At 34.6% G+C, this 15,190-nt stretch overlaps 1 protein-coding gene across 1 annotated transcript in view; it reads left to right on the top strand.

The window, feature by feature from the left end:
- MBD5 (methyl-CpG binding domain protein 5) overlaps window positions 1-15,190 on the top strand; it is a 124,651-nt gene that overhangs the window by 84,497 nt on the left and 24,964 nt on the right. The window contains exons 7-8 of the mRNA XM_069472915.1: window positions 11,058-12,083; window positions 13,677-13,885. Of these exons, the coding sequence (XP_069329016.1) occupies window positions 11,058-12,083; window positions 13,677-13,885 (1,235 nt within the window). The remainder of the gene's footprint in view (window positions 1-11,057; window positions 12,084-13,676; window positions 13,886-15,190) is intronic.

The following is a 15,190-nucleotide window of genomic DNA, read 5'->3' as shown; positions in this document are numbered from 1 at the left end:
TGTGACCAATCAGTGTAAGCTAACGGGAAGCATATGCTTAATGAAAATCTAAGTAAGAATTTTAAAAATATTAAACCTAATAAAATTAAATACTAATTAATGTGCATAGGTCTGATGTGCAGCTGGTTATGAAAACGGGTTGATTTACTAATTAATGTAACTTTTTTGATGAGCTAAATATTGAAGCAGTTTCTAATACCATGTTTCTTTTTGCTATATACTGAACTGTGTCAGCTGAATGTACTGTCATTGTAATTGCCTAGCCTACATACCTATTTACACTGACATTTATTCATTCATCAAATAATCGTTGACTGCCAAGGCTGGGCGTTCATAATGATACAGCAGATAACAGTCACAGGTATCCCTGTAAGAATATTGCCAGTTATTCCTATCATACCAGTAAGATATTAGAAGAAAAACACATTTTGTTCTTAAAATGTTTATAGCTATCATCGAGTACCTATTACGTGCCAGGTGATTTACCTATATTATTTCTAATATGTGCAGTTTTCCAAAGTATGAAATATTATTGTCCCATTTTACAATTGAGGAAACTGAGCCTCAGTCAGAGAACTTAAATAACTGTCCAGGATCCTACATAACTAAATCAGGATTTGAACTCAGGTTCCTCTAATTCTAAAATCCATTTTCTTCCCAGCTGCATAAGTTCTTCATCTGAAACATTTAGTGGTCAAAAATATTGTTTTCTCTTTCAAAATCTTTTAGAATGTTCAAAAGGTAATGAATTAAAGCACATTAATGCATGTTAGAAGCCACATTTGTAAACGTTTGGTATATTTTTAGACAAAAGTCAGTTTTGCCTTCTCTCTTTGGACTCTGCTATCACAGCATACAATAATTAGAATGTTTGTGTCAATGCAGATGAAATGTCAAAAATATGCAGAGAACTGCCCCTTATTTATGAGTCACATTTGGTAGCCTTTTAATGAATTATCACCTCAGTTACTCAGATAAGAAAGGGTTTCCTAGTGGATGACGTGTCAATAGACCCTTGAAAGAGAACTGTGCGGATGCTAGTCCTGCCATTCCAAGCATGGTAGCATGGTGAGGGCAAAAGAGACCAACAGGTAACATGGTCCAGCTGTACTCTGTGGTAACAGAGCCTAGACACAACTCAGGTGACTGCCTACTCAATCCAGTGCCTTCTTCCACTCTCCTAAGCAGAAGTTTTAAAATACTACCTTAAGACATCCATTAAGACAAGAAATAACTTGCTCTAAACATGCTTAATTCAATTGATAATTTTTCAAAAGTTTTTTTAAGAGAGTTTTTCTATTTAAAACAATCTAAATATTGATTTTTTAGGCTATTTGTGAAGTCTGTGAAACACATTTAAAACACACTACAACTCAAGTATGGGAACTGGAGGCAAAGATAGTAACAAAATCAGGTAAAAGATGTGAAATGCTTAGAAACCATTTCTAAAACTTAAGAATATAATAGGCTTTATTGATTCTATTTGGTGTTTTCAAATTGTCTTTCCCCTAAATCGTCTGAATACTTTGCTTTGTAAAGTTTACAGGTTTCTATTGGCTTTTTGAATATGAAATTACAAGTAAAGTTTAATATTCACATGTAACAGATTTACATGACTTAGAAACTGACCCGTAGGATACTTGACGGCATTCCTCAAGTTGTAAAGCAAATCTCTGGCAGACCTGGCAATCAAACCCCAAAGTTCCTGATTCTCAAACCAAACACTCAAACTGCTAAACGCAGGTATGTTCTGGAAATCCATCAGCAGTATACATTTAAAGCAACTTTCAGGGGTGGTTTTTTTTTGTGGGGGGGGGGGGAGTTGTTTGTTTTTGTTAGAGACAGGGTCTCACTCTTTTGCCCAGGCGAGAGTGCAGGGGCATCATCATAGCTCACGCAACCTGAAACTCCTGGGTTCAAGCAGTCTTCCCACCTCAGCCTTGTGAGTAGCTGGAACTACAGCCACATGCCATTGTGCCGAGCTAATTTTTAAATTTTTTGTAGATACAGGGTGTCACTATGTTGCCCGGGTTGGTCTTAAACTCCTGGGCTCAAGCAATCCTCCTGTCTCGGCCTCCCAAAGTGCAGTGTTTAAAGAGAGATAAATTTCAACATGTAAATGGTTCCAGCACATGTCTTGTAGTGTTCTGGTTTAGGGAGGAATCCAAAATTAAGTGCCCTTGACTAGCATACTTCAAAGACCTACACTTCCTCTGGCCTCTGACGACTGCATACCTGCTTACAGATGTCAGAAACCCATATGCCAGTAACCTGGGCCTCTGCAGAGGACTTAGTCCTATCAATATCCACACAACAATCCAGCCTTTCCATAGCCCTGTGGTTTTTCACAATTTTCAAAGAAGAAAAATGATTTAGATTATTCTGTTAACATACTTATTACAACACTACTTTCTTCCAATATGATAAAGTCATTAAATACAACATAACTTTTTCAGTTTAAAATCATTTTTATATTCTCTTATTTTTTTAAATAAAAAACATTTAATCTACTCTTCTAAGCACATCAAAATATTATCATTTGAGGGACAGAGTATGGGTTTGTGCCAGAAGAAAATAATTCAAACATTTATTTGCCTTAACTCTTAAAGATATACATAACAAGAATATAAATAAACCTACAAATAAATGTTCATGGGTATTTTTATATACATATATTTTTTTAAACTCTGCAAAAGAAAGTTTTCTTTCAGCACAAAATACACTTGCTTGAAACTCAGGACAGCCATTGATATGGTAGGTGTAAGACAATGACATAATGAAACCACAAAAGAACACTTTGGGTAAAAGACTAAAAGTTATGAGTTTGGGTTTTTGTTCTGTGTGTTCATTTATTCTCAGAACATGCCAGTAAAGAAAATAAAGGGAGTTGTCATCTCTACATTTGTCTAGAAAAGACTACAGGGGTAGAAAGATTGGAGGATGAAAATACTCAAGGGTGGATTGTACTATGTATGTTAGTCCTCTCAGGACATGGGAGGGTTGTGTGGAAATAGAGTTATATAGACTAATGTAGACTGCAGTAAGAGGCAGAGGTTTGTTGAAGGTTGTGACTGAATAAATAAGAGTTGCTATTGAAAGTATTCCACCCAAGTTTTTAAATCCTGGTTTTTATTCCCCATCTGATGTGCAAAGCTTATAGGTTAAAAATTACCCTCTGCTCTTGTTTTTAACCAAACTATATTAAATTCTGGATTGTGTGATAAAAATCTATGTCTATTCTTTTAGTTAAATTTTTGCAAAATGAGCCATTTCTTCTTTGCTGTAAGATACTTTTACTGCAGACAATGTCTTGCTGTTTAAGAAGGTCTCCTAATATCAGGGTTACACCACTTGTTTTGTTTACATACTTCAGGTTTAACGTTTTCTTGTGTACAGAAAAAGGAGTTAAAAATGTTTGACTTTAGACATTGAGTTTGTGTAATCAAAGGTGATAACAGAACTCAAGAGTGGTGTGATATGTTTGCTGATTCAATGATCTATTTTGTACTTTTCAAGAAATAAATTGTCCCAGTGTACAAATGGGAGAATTTTATTCCATTGCAATACATTAAATTCACTTATAAAGCCACTAGAAATCCTTCAGTTCTCTAGGAGATGCCTAAATTATTATTTACTAAAATCAAGTGGTCCCAAATCATTTAAGCAGTTTCAAAAAGTACCCCGATTCTAGGGAGTAATGTTAATGCCACAAAAAATTGACTGATAAAAATAATGCTAAAAAATATTCCTATGGTGTCATCAAAATGGATTTCATTTTCACATCCATGTAATACTAAATAAGTCATAAATAAAGTTTGTATCTTCTAGGAACTTATATCAAACAACATAAACACCAGCCAAGCAAAGAGTAGAATAAAAATTATTTTCTAAGTATCACACTTCTTGAAAATTCAAAGTAACAACTCACCTTTTTACAGATTAAAAGTGGATCTAGACAACAGAAATCTGAGGGAGTTGCTGAGGTATTCCTGGGGTTGGAACTAGTCTAGAGAACTCCAGAATATCTATACCAGATTGTGGGTACAGGTATAAGAGAGAGTGTATTCATCAGATATTCTAGAGCAAGGCTCTAGAATGACAACTCCACAGCGACCCCTCTCACACTATAGTCTGATAAATATGCTCCCTGAAGCACAACTCCATAGACCATCTCCCACAGAGTTGAAAAACACAGAGGCCTGATCCTAAAGCAATGTTTTTCAACTTTTTTTACTTCCCACAATAAGAAATTAACTTGCATTACAATTCACTAGATATATATTTTTAATGTATAACAAGTAAGAGTTTCATGGAAAAAATACTTATTACATGTGATGTCGTCTGATATTTTTTATCCCATTCTATTACATCCTATCTTATTCTATTTCTGCTTTTGTTTTAATGACAGTCATCACTCACTGAAATAACTTTATCGTCCACTAGCAAATCATGACCTAGCATTCATGTGTGTAAGCTAACAGAGTTTCCACGAAATAATGTTCTCTACATTTTGTTTTCTATTCTATTTCATTTATCAAAAAATACTGATTGGGGCATACTAAATTGATTTTGCAGCCCACTAATAGGTCTAAGTACTGTTTTAGAACATTCATGAGGTAATTAGTTCAGCAGATATTTATTGAGCACGTAGAATGTTCTATGCACTGTTTTAGCATTGCCAATAAAATAGGGTACAATGGAAGGATACAAAGTTAACAATATTAATAATCTAGAAACTCAGTTTGCTCTGCTCATTAAACAAAATGAGATAAGACTTCTGATTGGAATATTGATGGAGCATTTTAACTATTATGCATGCTAGTGCATATTCAAAGAACAGAAATCCTAACAAACAAGAGATTTATACTTTTTTCTTAACATTGGTTTCCTCACAGTACATATTAAGAAAAATTATAAAAGAGGCCTTTTTTGTGGGGGGGCGGTGGCAGGAAACCCTGTTACTTGAATAAACTGAAAAAAATCTCGAGCATTTTAAATGAATTCCAGCAGTTTTCAGAGTAATTCCATGTATTAAGAAAGGAAACAAAACATGATAATTACAATTTAAAAAAAAAAAAAAAGCCTCTTTTTCTGACCCGATTACCACCACAAGACTGAAATACTGGCCTCCTGGATATAGTCCTAACTGTGCAGACATCACATTCCAAGATTCAGGCTGCCTCCCTGCCACAGTTCTTTCTCCTCCCAAGCAGCTTGGCCCCTTGAGTGTGCAGAGCATTTCCTCGGGTACTGCCATTTCTCCCTTCCCCATCTTCTCCACCTTCTCCTAAATGCTTTGGTTTTGGGACTCTCCCTCCCTTTCCTATGGAGAACAAAATAGCCACTAGTCCCTAGAGCTTCCTTTCTATTGCCGATAAAGGACCATTAGCAATTTATATCAGAATCCAAAGCACAAAGATAAGAGATTTGCTATATTTTTGTGCCCTGTTACTAAGGCTTGAGAAAATAAAGTCTTTTTGGAAGATGTAGTCTTAAAAAAGTTATTTTTCCAATATATTATTATTGTTATTAAAAATCAGTCCTTTAAATACAGAGGAGAAAATTTCACTATTTCAATGGGATTGAAAAGTGAATTATATTTATTAGAGTCACTAAGCCATGATATTTTTTCTTATCTCAAAAAGCATTCATTTTTATTAAGGGTTACCATTGACCCTGTTTGCAATGAAAGTACACTTACCAGAGCAAATGATAAAGGTCAAATGGTGAAAGAATACCTTCTATATGACTCATTTCTTAGGTTTTTGAATTTTATGGATAAAAATGAGTATTGGAGCATATCAATTTAGAAAAAGCTTCTAACATAAAGTAGTGTTTATTCATAACTGGAGATGTAGATCAAACTGGTATAATGACATTTTAAAAACACTTCATTGGTCTCCTTGGTATGAACGTTATGCCCTATCTTGGACATATACAAAGACGTGTATAACAATATTATCAATATTCAAGAGCCAGCCGTATAAGAGTTTATAACAGCCATGTAAGAGTTTAGCATAATATAAACAATGACTTGGTGACCAAGAAGAAGAGAAATAAATATGAAAAGGTAAACATTACCTTTGTTTTGAAAAGCAGTTTAAAAAATGAGACAGATAAAACATCTCAAGAATTGAATTAATAATATTAGGAAAATATGCTTTAAAAATTTACTGATGCTATTTTATATACACACATACTGTATACACATATATATTATAAATTGTAAGTGTGTGCAGACTACTGTTTATATCCAGAAATCTACCCCACTGGGCAAGCTGCCGCTGTTGCTTCCTCATTGGACTGGACAGTCTCAATCTCTGGGTGACTAGGCATGTGATCTTACGCCAGCTAAGTTTATTTGGGTGGCTTTCCAATCTTCTCTCCTACTCTTTAAAAGCAACAGAGACAATGAGAAAAAAATTATGCCAGTTCATGGTCCTGCTGGCTAGTGTGAAATAATCATTTTTTCCAATTACAGTACTTCTTCAGCTTACTAACTTGTTCCAAGCTCCTAGCTGCATTTTGGTTATTTACTGCTAAACATCTAGTGAATAATTTGCTTTTTAAAAAAACTCAGCAACGGCCCCTTTTATTAGATTACGCATAAAACATCTTGGCCACAAAAACAAAACAAAACAAACAAACAAAAAAAAACAGCTTTAACAAAACACTTTTCCCCCCATGCTTCAACGGACCATAAGGTTTTTATGCAGACCTATGAAATAGGTTCACCAGATAGTGCCTTTTCAAGATTAGTTGATTCAGAAATAAGCAATCTCCAAATTTCCCTCCAACTATTCAAATTCATACAAATTCAGGTCTGCTTTAAATGACTGCAAGCATTAATGGTGATTTTAAGAACTCAGAGTACTTTGGGGTGGATCTTTCCCTCTATAAGGTGATTTTAACTTCTTAAAATATCTAGAAGCCTTCTGAGGTAACTTGTCATCTTCCAGCCATCTCCTTTCCAGTGTCCCCTACCTCCTGGCATCGGACCAATACACTAGAGATTTAGTTTTCCTGTTCTCCACATAGGCACCCACACACAGCATCAAATTATCTGACCCCTAAAAGTTGAGTGCAAGTTTTATGATCTTTTTAATAGATTCGTTCAACCAACAAACATTTTTTGAATACCAACCACGTGTCAGAGACTGTGTTAGGTCTTGGAAATACAAAGGGAAGTAAGAAATGATTCTTGCCTTTAGTGGTTTAGAAAGATGATTTCAAATTTCTTCACTGCTTATCTAAGGCAGCAGGTTTGACCATGGCTAGGGGGAGCTGGGAGCTTGGGAAAACAGCTCACAATATTTTTCAGTCATATTTTCTTTGTTTTGGGAAAACACAGGACTCTTCATTACCTTTCATTCACCTTATTATCTCCTTGTCTTTTTTGAAAATGACTTTGCTTCTACTTAGAAGCCCTTTTTATCTCCTATTTATCTCTCAAATCCCAGATCAAATGTTACCGCTTGTGTAGTTTTCCTTGACACCTTCAGTTTTATAATTGTGTCCTTGTTGTATACCTGTTACAGGTCTTAACATATTGCATTATAGTTATACTAGCTAGTATGTGAAAAGAGATTTAAAATTCCCTACTTCATAATAAGCTCTACATAAGTATATATTTGAGAGAGGAAAAAGAAAGACAGGAAGATTTCTATGTTTATCACTTTGCCTAAACTCCAAGTTCCTGCAGGAAAAAGCCGGGTTTGGGAGTTTTTTATTTTAAATTTATAGCACCATTTCTATCTTACGGTCCAGCAGAGTATACCTGTTTGTTGCATTGGTTTGTTGAAAATTAGAGAAAATAAAAAATACGTCTTGATTCACATATTACCCTTAAGAAGCTTATGGTATTCACCACTTCCTTGTTTGTAAGCTAAAAATACACCCAGAGTAACTATACTTTCTCTAATATAATTCTTCAAGAATATTTAGATGGAGAGCTTTTGAAAATAACGTTATCCCCAAATGGCTACTTCCTTGAGTCATAAATATGTATACTTCTCTGTTGTAAATTAAAGATAAAAAAATAGTAATAACCTCTAAGGAAAACCTTCTTCTACAAAGCCTTGCTGTGTACATGGTAGAGTATTTTGAAAATGTGCTTTGCCTATGGTTAGAGAAATGGAGATCTCTACATTTAAATATGCCATTATTATTTAACAGATAGCAAAAATTGCCAGATAGTGATTGCTCGTAAATAAGACTCTTTATTAGCTCATTTAAAAAGATGGTTTCCAAATGCATATAATTCACAGTACCTATTTATGGAAATAGCAGTAAGACTTCAGAAGCAATGAGATGTGTAAAGTGTTGATTATTTTTGTGTAACAAATCTGAATTAATATTTAAAGAATTGTATACCATAGAGCTACTTCAGCATTTGGTATGTCTTCTTACCCTACTCTTTGTGAACACAGTCATTATTTCATGATAATGTTTCATAAATATTTATCTATTTTCAGAGAGAGGTTTTTTTTAATCTCATTCTTTAAATGAAACACAGAAAACTTAAAAAAAAAAAAAAAAAGCAGACCATGACAGCTGGCAAAAATTACAAATCCTTGCTATAAAGATATTCTCTAAGGTATGTTGGATGTGCTGATTTATACTTACCATTACCACAGCACCACCACTGTGACCACTAATGTCAATGATAATGATAATTCCTCTTATTTGTGTAAACTTGCACACATTACAAACCTTTCACTTACCTATTTTTGATCCCCACAACAATCATGGAATTTTTTTCTAAGGAAAAAATTCAAAGGTAGCAAAGTATATGCAGAAACATGTTCATCACTATGTTATATATAATGAGAAAAATCAAAATATAAATGCCAAACTTTATCAGAATGGTTCAATAAATATGGTCAATACATATTGTACACCATTAAAAACACAAATACAAAGTCTATATATCAAAACAGAAAATTCTTGTGTTTTTCTATTAAGTGAAGTCAAAAAGAATATAAAGTTATACTGGTACTCCTGGAAACATTTCTGGGTATTTATTTGAACAAAGCCCCAATGGTAACATGGTCAAATGTAAAGTTGGTTATGATGGCATAGCATAGCAGTAAAGCATTTGAATTATTTTAGATTTTCAGTGACATTGGTATTGTTCATCATACCATATACATGTTTAATATTTTAAAATAAAATTAAATCCACATACTTTTTTTTTTTTTTTTTTTTGAGTCAGGGTCTCTCTCTGTTGCCTCAGCTAGAGTGCAATGTCATCAGCAAAGCTCACAGCAACCTCAAACTCCTGGGCTGAATTGATCTTCCTGCCTCAGCTTCCTGAGTAGCTGGGACTACAAGCGCGCACCACCACTCCCAGCTAATTTTTCTATTTTTAGTAGAGACAGCGTCTTGCTGTGTTGCTCAGGCTGATCTGGAACTCCTGGCTTCAAGTGATCCTCCTGCCTTGGCCTCCCAAAGTGCTAGGATTACAGGCGTGAGCTACCACCGCACCCGGCTAAATACATATATTTATAATAATGATAAAATATCTGTCAAATGCATGTATTACATGAAACAATGCATCTCTTCAGGGAAAGACCTTTTACAAAAAAGTGGTTGTATGTTCCTTTTCAATAGAATATGATTCTCACCCTTCCTGCCCCACCCCTGGTGTGTGTGAATCAACGGGATGATTTCAAAGAACACTGTTGCCCAGGCTGTATCCCAAGAGATGAGTTTTCAACTGGTCTGGGTTAGGGGCCAGGTATTGGTTTGTTTTTGTTTTTAATTTCTCCAGATAATTCTATTGTACAGCTTGGGTTTAGAACCACTAATACAATTATAAATAAGTAAAGTTTTGTATTTTCAAATATTAAATTCCCCAAATTTTCATCTCTAGTATGAGACTTTCAAGAATAAGAATACAATTTGGGTAAAAACTGGTTTAATTTAAGGAACCATAAGTATAAAATATATACAATCAGAATGGCAAAGATTATTAACTATTATTTTTATTCATTGTTAAAAATCATGATCAAATGGAGTATTGGTGAGAGAAATGAGCACTGTAATACACTGTTTATAGGAATGTAAATTGAATATGTGTTGATCATCTTCGCTGAAGGGTAGTTTGACAATATGTATTTAAAGCTTTTAAAATATGTAAACTCTTTTGTCCCTGTAATTCCACTTTCAAGAATTTATCCTTAGCAAACAATTAGGCAAACTGGCAAAGATATGCTAATAAGTCTGTTTATTATAGTGTTGCTTACAATAGTAAGTGTTGCTTACAATATATTGTAAACAAGCAAAATATCCATGACTGTGGGTTGATTAAATTATGATATATCCCTACATAATACTATAAAATGGTTCTATAGCTATATATAAGTTAGCATGGAAAGAATCACAATATATTGATAAATGGAGAAATTTACAATATAGCATTATATCAAGATTGTATTTTTGTTTAAAAATATATGTAAGATGTGTGTGTAGATATATGTAAATATATGTGTCTGCTTTTGTACATACGTGCGGGTGAGGAAAACCCTGAAAACTCTACACTTAAATATTGATAATTATCTCCATAGGTACTTTTTATTTTCTGCTTTATACTTTCATGTGCATTCTAATATTGTGGGGCTTTTTTTCCACTAAAAGCAAGTACTATTTTTATAAATAAAGACCAAAAACTTTTTTAAAAATGAAAAAAATATTTATTTTGAAAAATGAAACTTTACTTTTATCTTCCCAAATGAATGAACTACAACACAGATTCTCCCATCTTCACCCTCTCTAGCTGTGAAAAACAAGCTCTTTGGTAGTTATCAACAGCTATTTCTTAATATGCTGAACTTCTTCAATACATTTGTTTTTGAAGTAGGCTAGGAAGTATAAATTTAAACTTAAATCCCATTAACTTAGATGTCAAATCATCTCTTATTGCAATTAATTTAGTTACAGTCAATGAAGGTACCGTGTACCAAATAAACTGAAATGTATCTTAATGAATTTTAATGGCTAGCTTGCTTAATTTCCATAATTAATAACTAGGGTTTTTTTTTGTTTTTTCATTTTAGGAGGTTCAGGACCGTCATCTTCCATAGCCATAGCAGGCACCAACCACCCTGCCATCACAAAGACAACGTCTGTTCTTCAAGATGGCGTCATAGTCACCACCGCAGCTGGAAACCCACTGCAGACTCAGCTGCCCATTGGGAGTGATTTTCCTTTTGTTGGCCAGGAGCACGCACTTCATTTTCCATCCAACAGCACTTCAAACAACCATCTTCCACACCCCTTGAACCCCAGCCTCCTCAGTTCTCTACCTATCTCTTTGCCAGTGAATCAACAGCATCTCCTAAACCAGAATCTATTAAATATCCTCCAGCCTTCAGCAGGAGAAGGCAAGTCTGAGATCAACTTCCACCCTTTAGGTTTTCTCAACCCGAATGTAAACGCTGCTTTAGCTTTTCTCTCCAGTGACATGGATGGGCAGGTATTACAGCCTGTTCACTTTCAGCTCTTAGCAGCCCTGCTTCAGAACCAAGCCCCGGCAGCTGCCATGCTTCCCCTGCCATCTTTCAATCTGACCATCTCAGATCTTTTGCAACAGCAAAATACCCCTTTACCCTCATTAACACAGATGACAGCCCCACCAGACCATTTGCCAAGCAATCAGTCAGACAACAGCCGAGCTGAGACCCTTTTAACCAGCCCCCTGGGGAACCCTTTACCAAGCTTTGCAGGCAGTGACACTACTTTTAACCCCCTGTTCCTCCCAGCTGTCACTGGGGCCTCAGGATTAATGGCCTTGAATCCCCAGCTGTTGGGAGGTGTCCTGAACTCGGCATCGGCCAACTCTGCTAATCATCCAGAGGTTTCCATAGCAACCTCCTCCCAGGCAACCACTACCACAACCACTACATCATCAGCAGTGGCAGCACTGACTGTCTCAACACTTGGTGGGACAGCAGTGGTGTCAATGGCAGAAACATTGCTGAATATATCTAATAATGCTGGGAATACACCTGGTCCAGCTAAACTCAACAGTAATTCTGTGGTGCCACAGCTACTTAACCCTCTACTGGGGACAGGTCTGCTTGGTAAGTTACATTTTTTCACAAATTTTTACGAAAGAAACGTTTTTCTAATTCTATTTTCTCCTTTTTAAAAACTCCATTTTGTCACACTATTTTTAAAAATGTTTTTGTTATGTCACAGCTTGCTTAAGGAACTAAATATAACAACACCCACATACAACCATAGTTATACAAACATGAAAATGACTTTCTCCTTTTCCCCTGTGCTAGCAATACTAAATACCATTTTAATCTGCTTTCTCTTCTAATTCTGATGCCACCTAAACCTAACCTACTCATCATTTCTTAACCCAAGTAGAGTCTTATTTTTCAAATAATGAAGCACAGGTACCTCTTAAAAATAACTTTTATTTGAATTTTAGTTGGTGTGGCATCACAGGGTTAGTATGAGCAGCTGCACCGTGGATGGAAACAGTTTGAGAAAGTGTTTTCCAGGTGAACCCTAAATAAATAAAACTAAATGCTTGTCCAGCAAAATAAGAAACAAGGTGTAAAAACACTGAAAGCTAAAGTTTGCCCAAGCTCAAGGAAACAGACAGCCCCTCTAGCTGCTGCTAGATTTCCTTAGAAAATACTGCTTCTTTAGACCTTTGTGGCTTAAAAACAAAGTCCTTCATGTAGATTATCCTGTCACAAAAAGTTGGCAAATAATGCCAAGTTTGTTTAACTGATAGATGCAGGTAACTATAATATAGTTATAGTTTAGGAATGGTGTTCATAAAGTCTGGAAACATAGGAGAATATACATGATGTTGTCAAAGGCATCTTTAATATGTAAAAAATAATTTTTAATTTATGTATTTAGATTTTATGGACAACTTTACAATATAGCATAATTAGTTTTATTTGTCATTGAAATCACTGTAAATAACCTAAAAATCATTACAGATTTATGTGCTTCAAGTTATAGGACAATTTTTATGACATTGTTCTCAAGATAATGTCAGAGTAATTTCAAGACAATTTTGAATTTTGAGTATAAATTTAGTTATTAATTAATCGTACTGACTATATAATACTTATTTTTAATGATTATTACAATGAATTCTTTTGTGTTGTTAGCTTTTTTTACAATTTTAATTTTAGGTGACCAACCTTTAGCTCCAAAACAAAATGCATATTTCTAAACCAAATCTCTGATTTTATTTGGTGGTATTTATTGATGATCATGGCTTGAGGACTAAATTTTTAAACAAGGCCTGATCAGGCCCACTCATTTTAATCATTCAGTCAAATATAATTGCTAAAACATTTTAGGACTAATTTCAACCATTAATTTTAGGTACTCTAACAAAAATAGATTCAAGGAATCATATAACACTGAAGCTCAGTATATAAAGATTTGTTAAGGGATAGAGCAAGGACTAAGTAGTCTTTCCATGCTATAAAACCAAAAAACTAATTATGCAAGATAAAACTAAATAATAAAGATATTATTTCCTTACCACTTAGTAAGACTTTGAGGAGAAAAAAAAGAAAAGAATACTCAATCAGGTCTAGCTATTAGTTTTTGTTTCAGGAATTGTCAGGTACAAAGAGAGGCATAGAATCTCCGAAGAATCATATTGACTTATATTTTATGTTTTCAAACTGTAGGTGATATGTCATCAATAAACAATACTTTGAATAACCATCAACTGACTCATCTACAGTCGCTGTTAAACAACAATCAGATGTTTCCTCCAAATCAGCAACAGCAGCAACTTCTCCAGGGGTACCAGAACCTCCAGGCATTCCAAGGGCAGTCCACAATTCCTTGCCCAGCTAACAATAACCCCATGGCTTGTCTGTTTCAGAACTTTCAGGTACTCTCCTTCCCCGGGTCATGTTAGAAGAAAACAATGTCTGGGTTTGTTTGAGCACTTAATTTGGGGAATGGGTGAAAAAAGTAGGTTATGTGCCATTTCACCTCTATTATACTGTTATTTCTCTATCATGAATATTGTTAAACATTCCAGTCTTTTGTGTGAAGTTTATTTTATTTTGTCTGAAGCATCTCAGTAGTTCTTCTGGAGCTGTTAGTAAAAACGGATAATGTGACCCTCTAAACCTTTTGTCATTTCTCATTGCTCTCGTGATTGAGACCCACAGCCTTAACATACCTGCCTGACCTTCCTCTCCAGCCCCAGCTCCCACCACTCTCCCCCTGGCTTCAGCCATATTTCTTTAGTTCTTCAAAGTGACTAAGTTCCTGGTAGATTAAGGAGCTAGATGGAAAGAGTAACACTAAATAAATATAAGAAGAAAAGATGGAAGGTATTTGAAAATAACCTTGGGGTAAAGAAAGCTCTTTGAGCACAGCACAAAACCAAGGATGTCAAAAGGAAAAGAAGTAACAGAGTTGAATACCTAAAACTTTTAAATCTCTTTGACAAGGATATTCTAAACAAAGTTAAAGACAAATGGCATCCTGGTAGAAAATACTTGCATAATACATATCAAATAATTACTTCCTATAAATATAAAAAGAACTCCTACAAAGCTGGAAGAAAATGGCAAATTGATTAGAATAATGAGCAATAGATGTGAACAGACAATTCACAGAAAGGGAAAGATTATTAATAAACATAGGAAAAGAATAATCAGAGTTACACAAATTATAAAACGAATGTGTCCATCAGATTGATGATATACATGGCTGACAAGGGTGCAGGAAATGGGATCTCTCAGCTTATTGTTGGTCTGATTGTATGCTGACGCAATCCTTTGGGAGGATAATTTGATAGTATATCAGATTTTTAAGTATACATACCTTTTGACCCAGAAGTTCAACTTCTGTATATCTACTTTAGAAAAATCTTCAAATGTGACCAAAAGAACATATATCAAAACATTCATTACAACATGATTTGTAGTGTCAAAAATTATGAACCACTTATAAGTCTTGGTAAGGAAGCTCATGAAAAAAAAATTTGAACCATTTAAGTATCCATCAATAGGGAAATAGTAAAATGTGTTATGGTACACTATATCCATCTACCTAGCAGTTTAAAAGATTAGGTCGATATATATAATCTAATACGGAAAAATTTGTAAGACTTTAAGACTCCACTGCTAAAGTATTGCAGCACAGTTCTACAGTACAATCTCATTCATGCTGAAAGAAAGAA

This window comes from Eulemur rufifrons, chromosome 1, assembly GCF_041146395.1.
Source record: "Eulemur rufifrons isolate Redbay chromosome 1, OSU_ERuf_1, whole genome shotgun sequence".
Lineage (NCBI taxonomy): Eukaryota > Metazoa > Chordata > Mammalia > Primates > Lemuridae > Eulemur > Eulemur rufifrons.
Note: the sequence above shows the minus strand (reverse complement) of the source record. Positions and strands in the feature narration are given on the sequence as shown.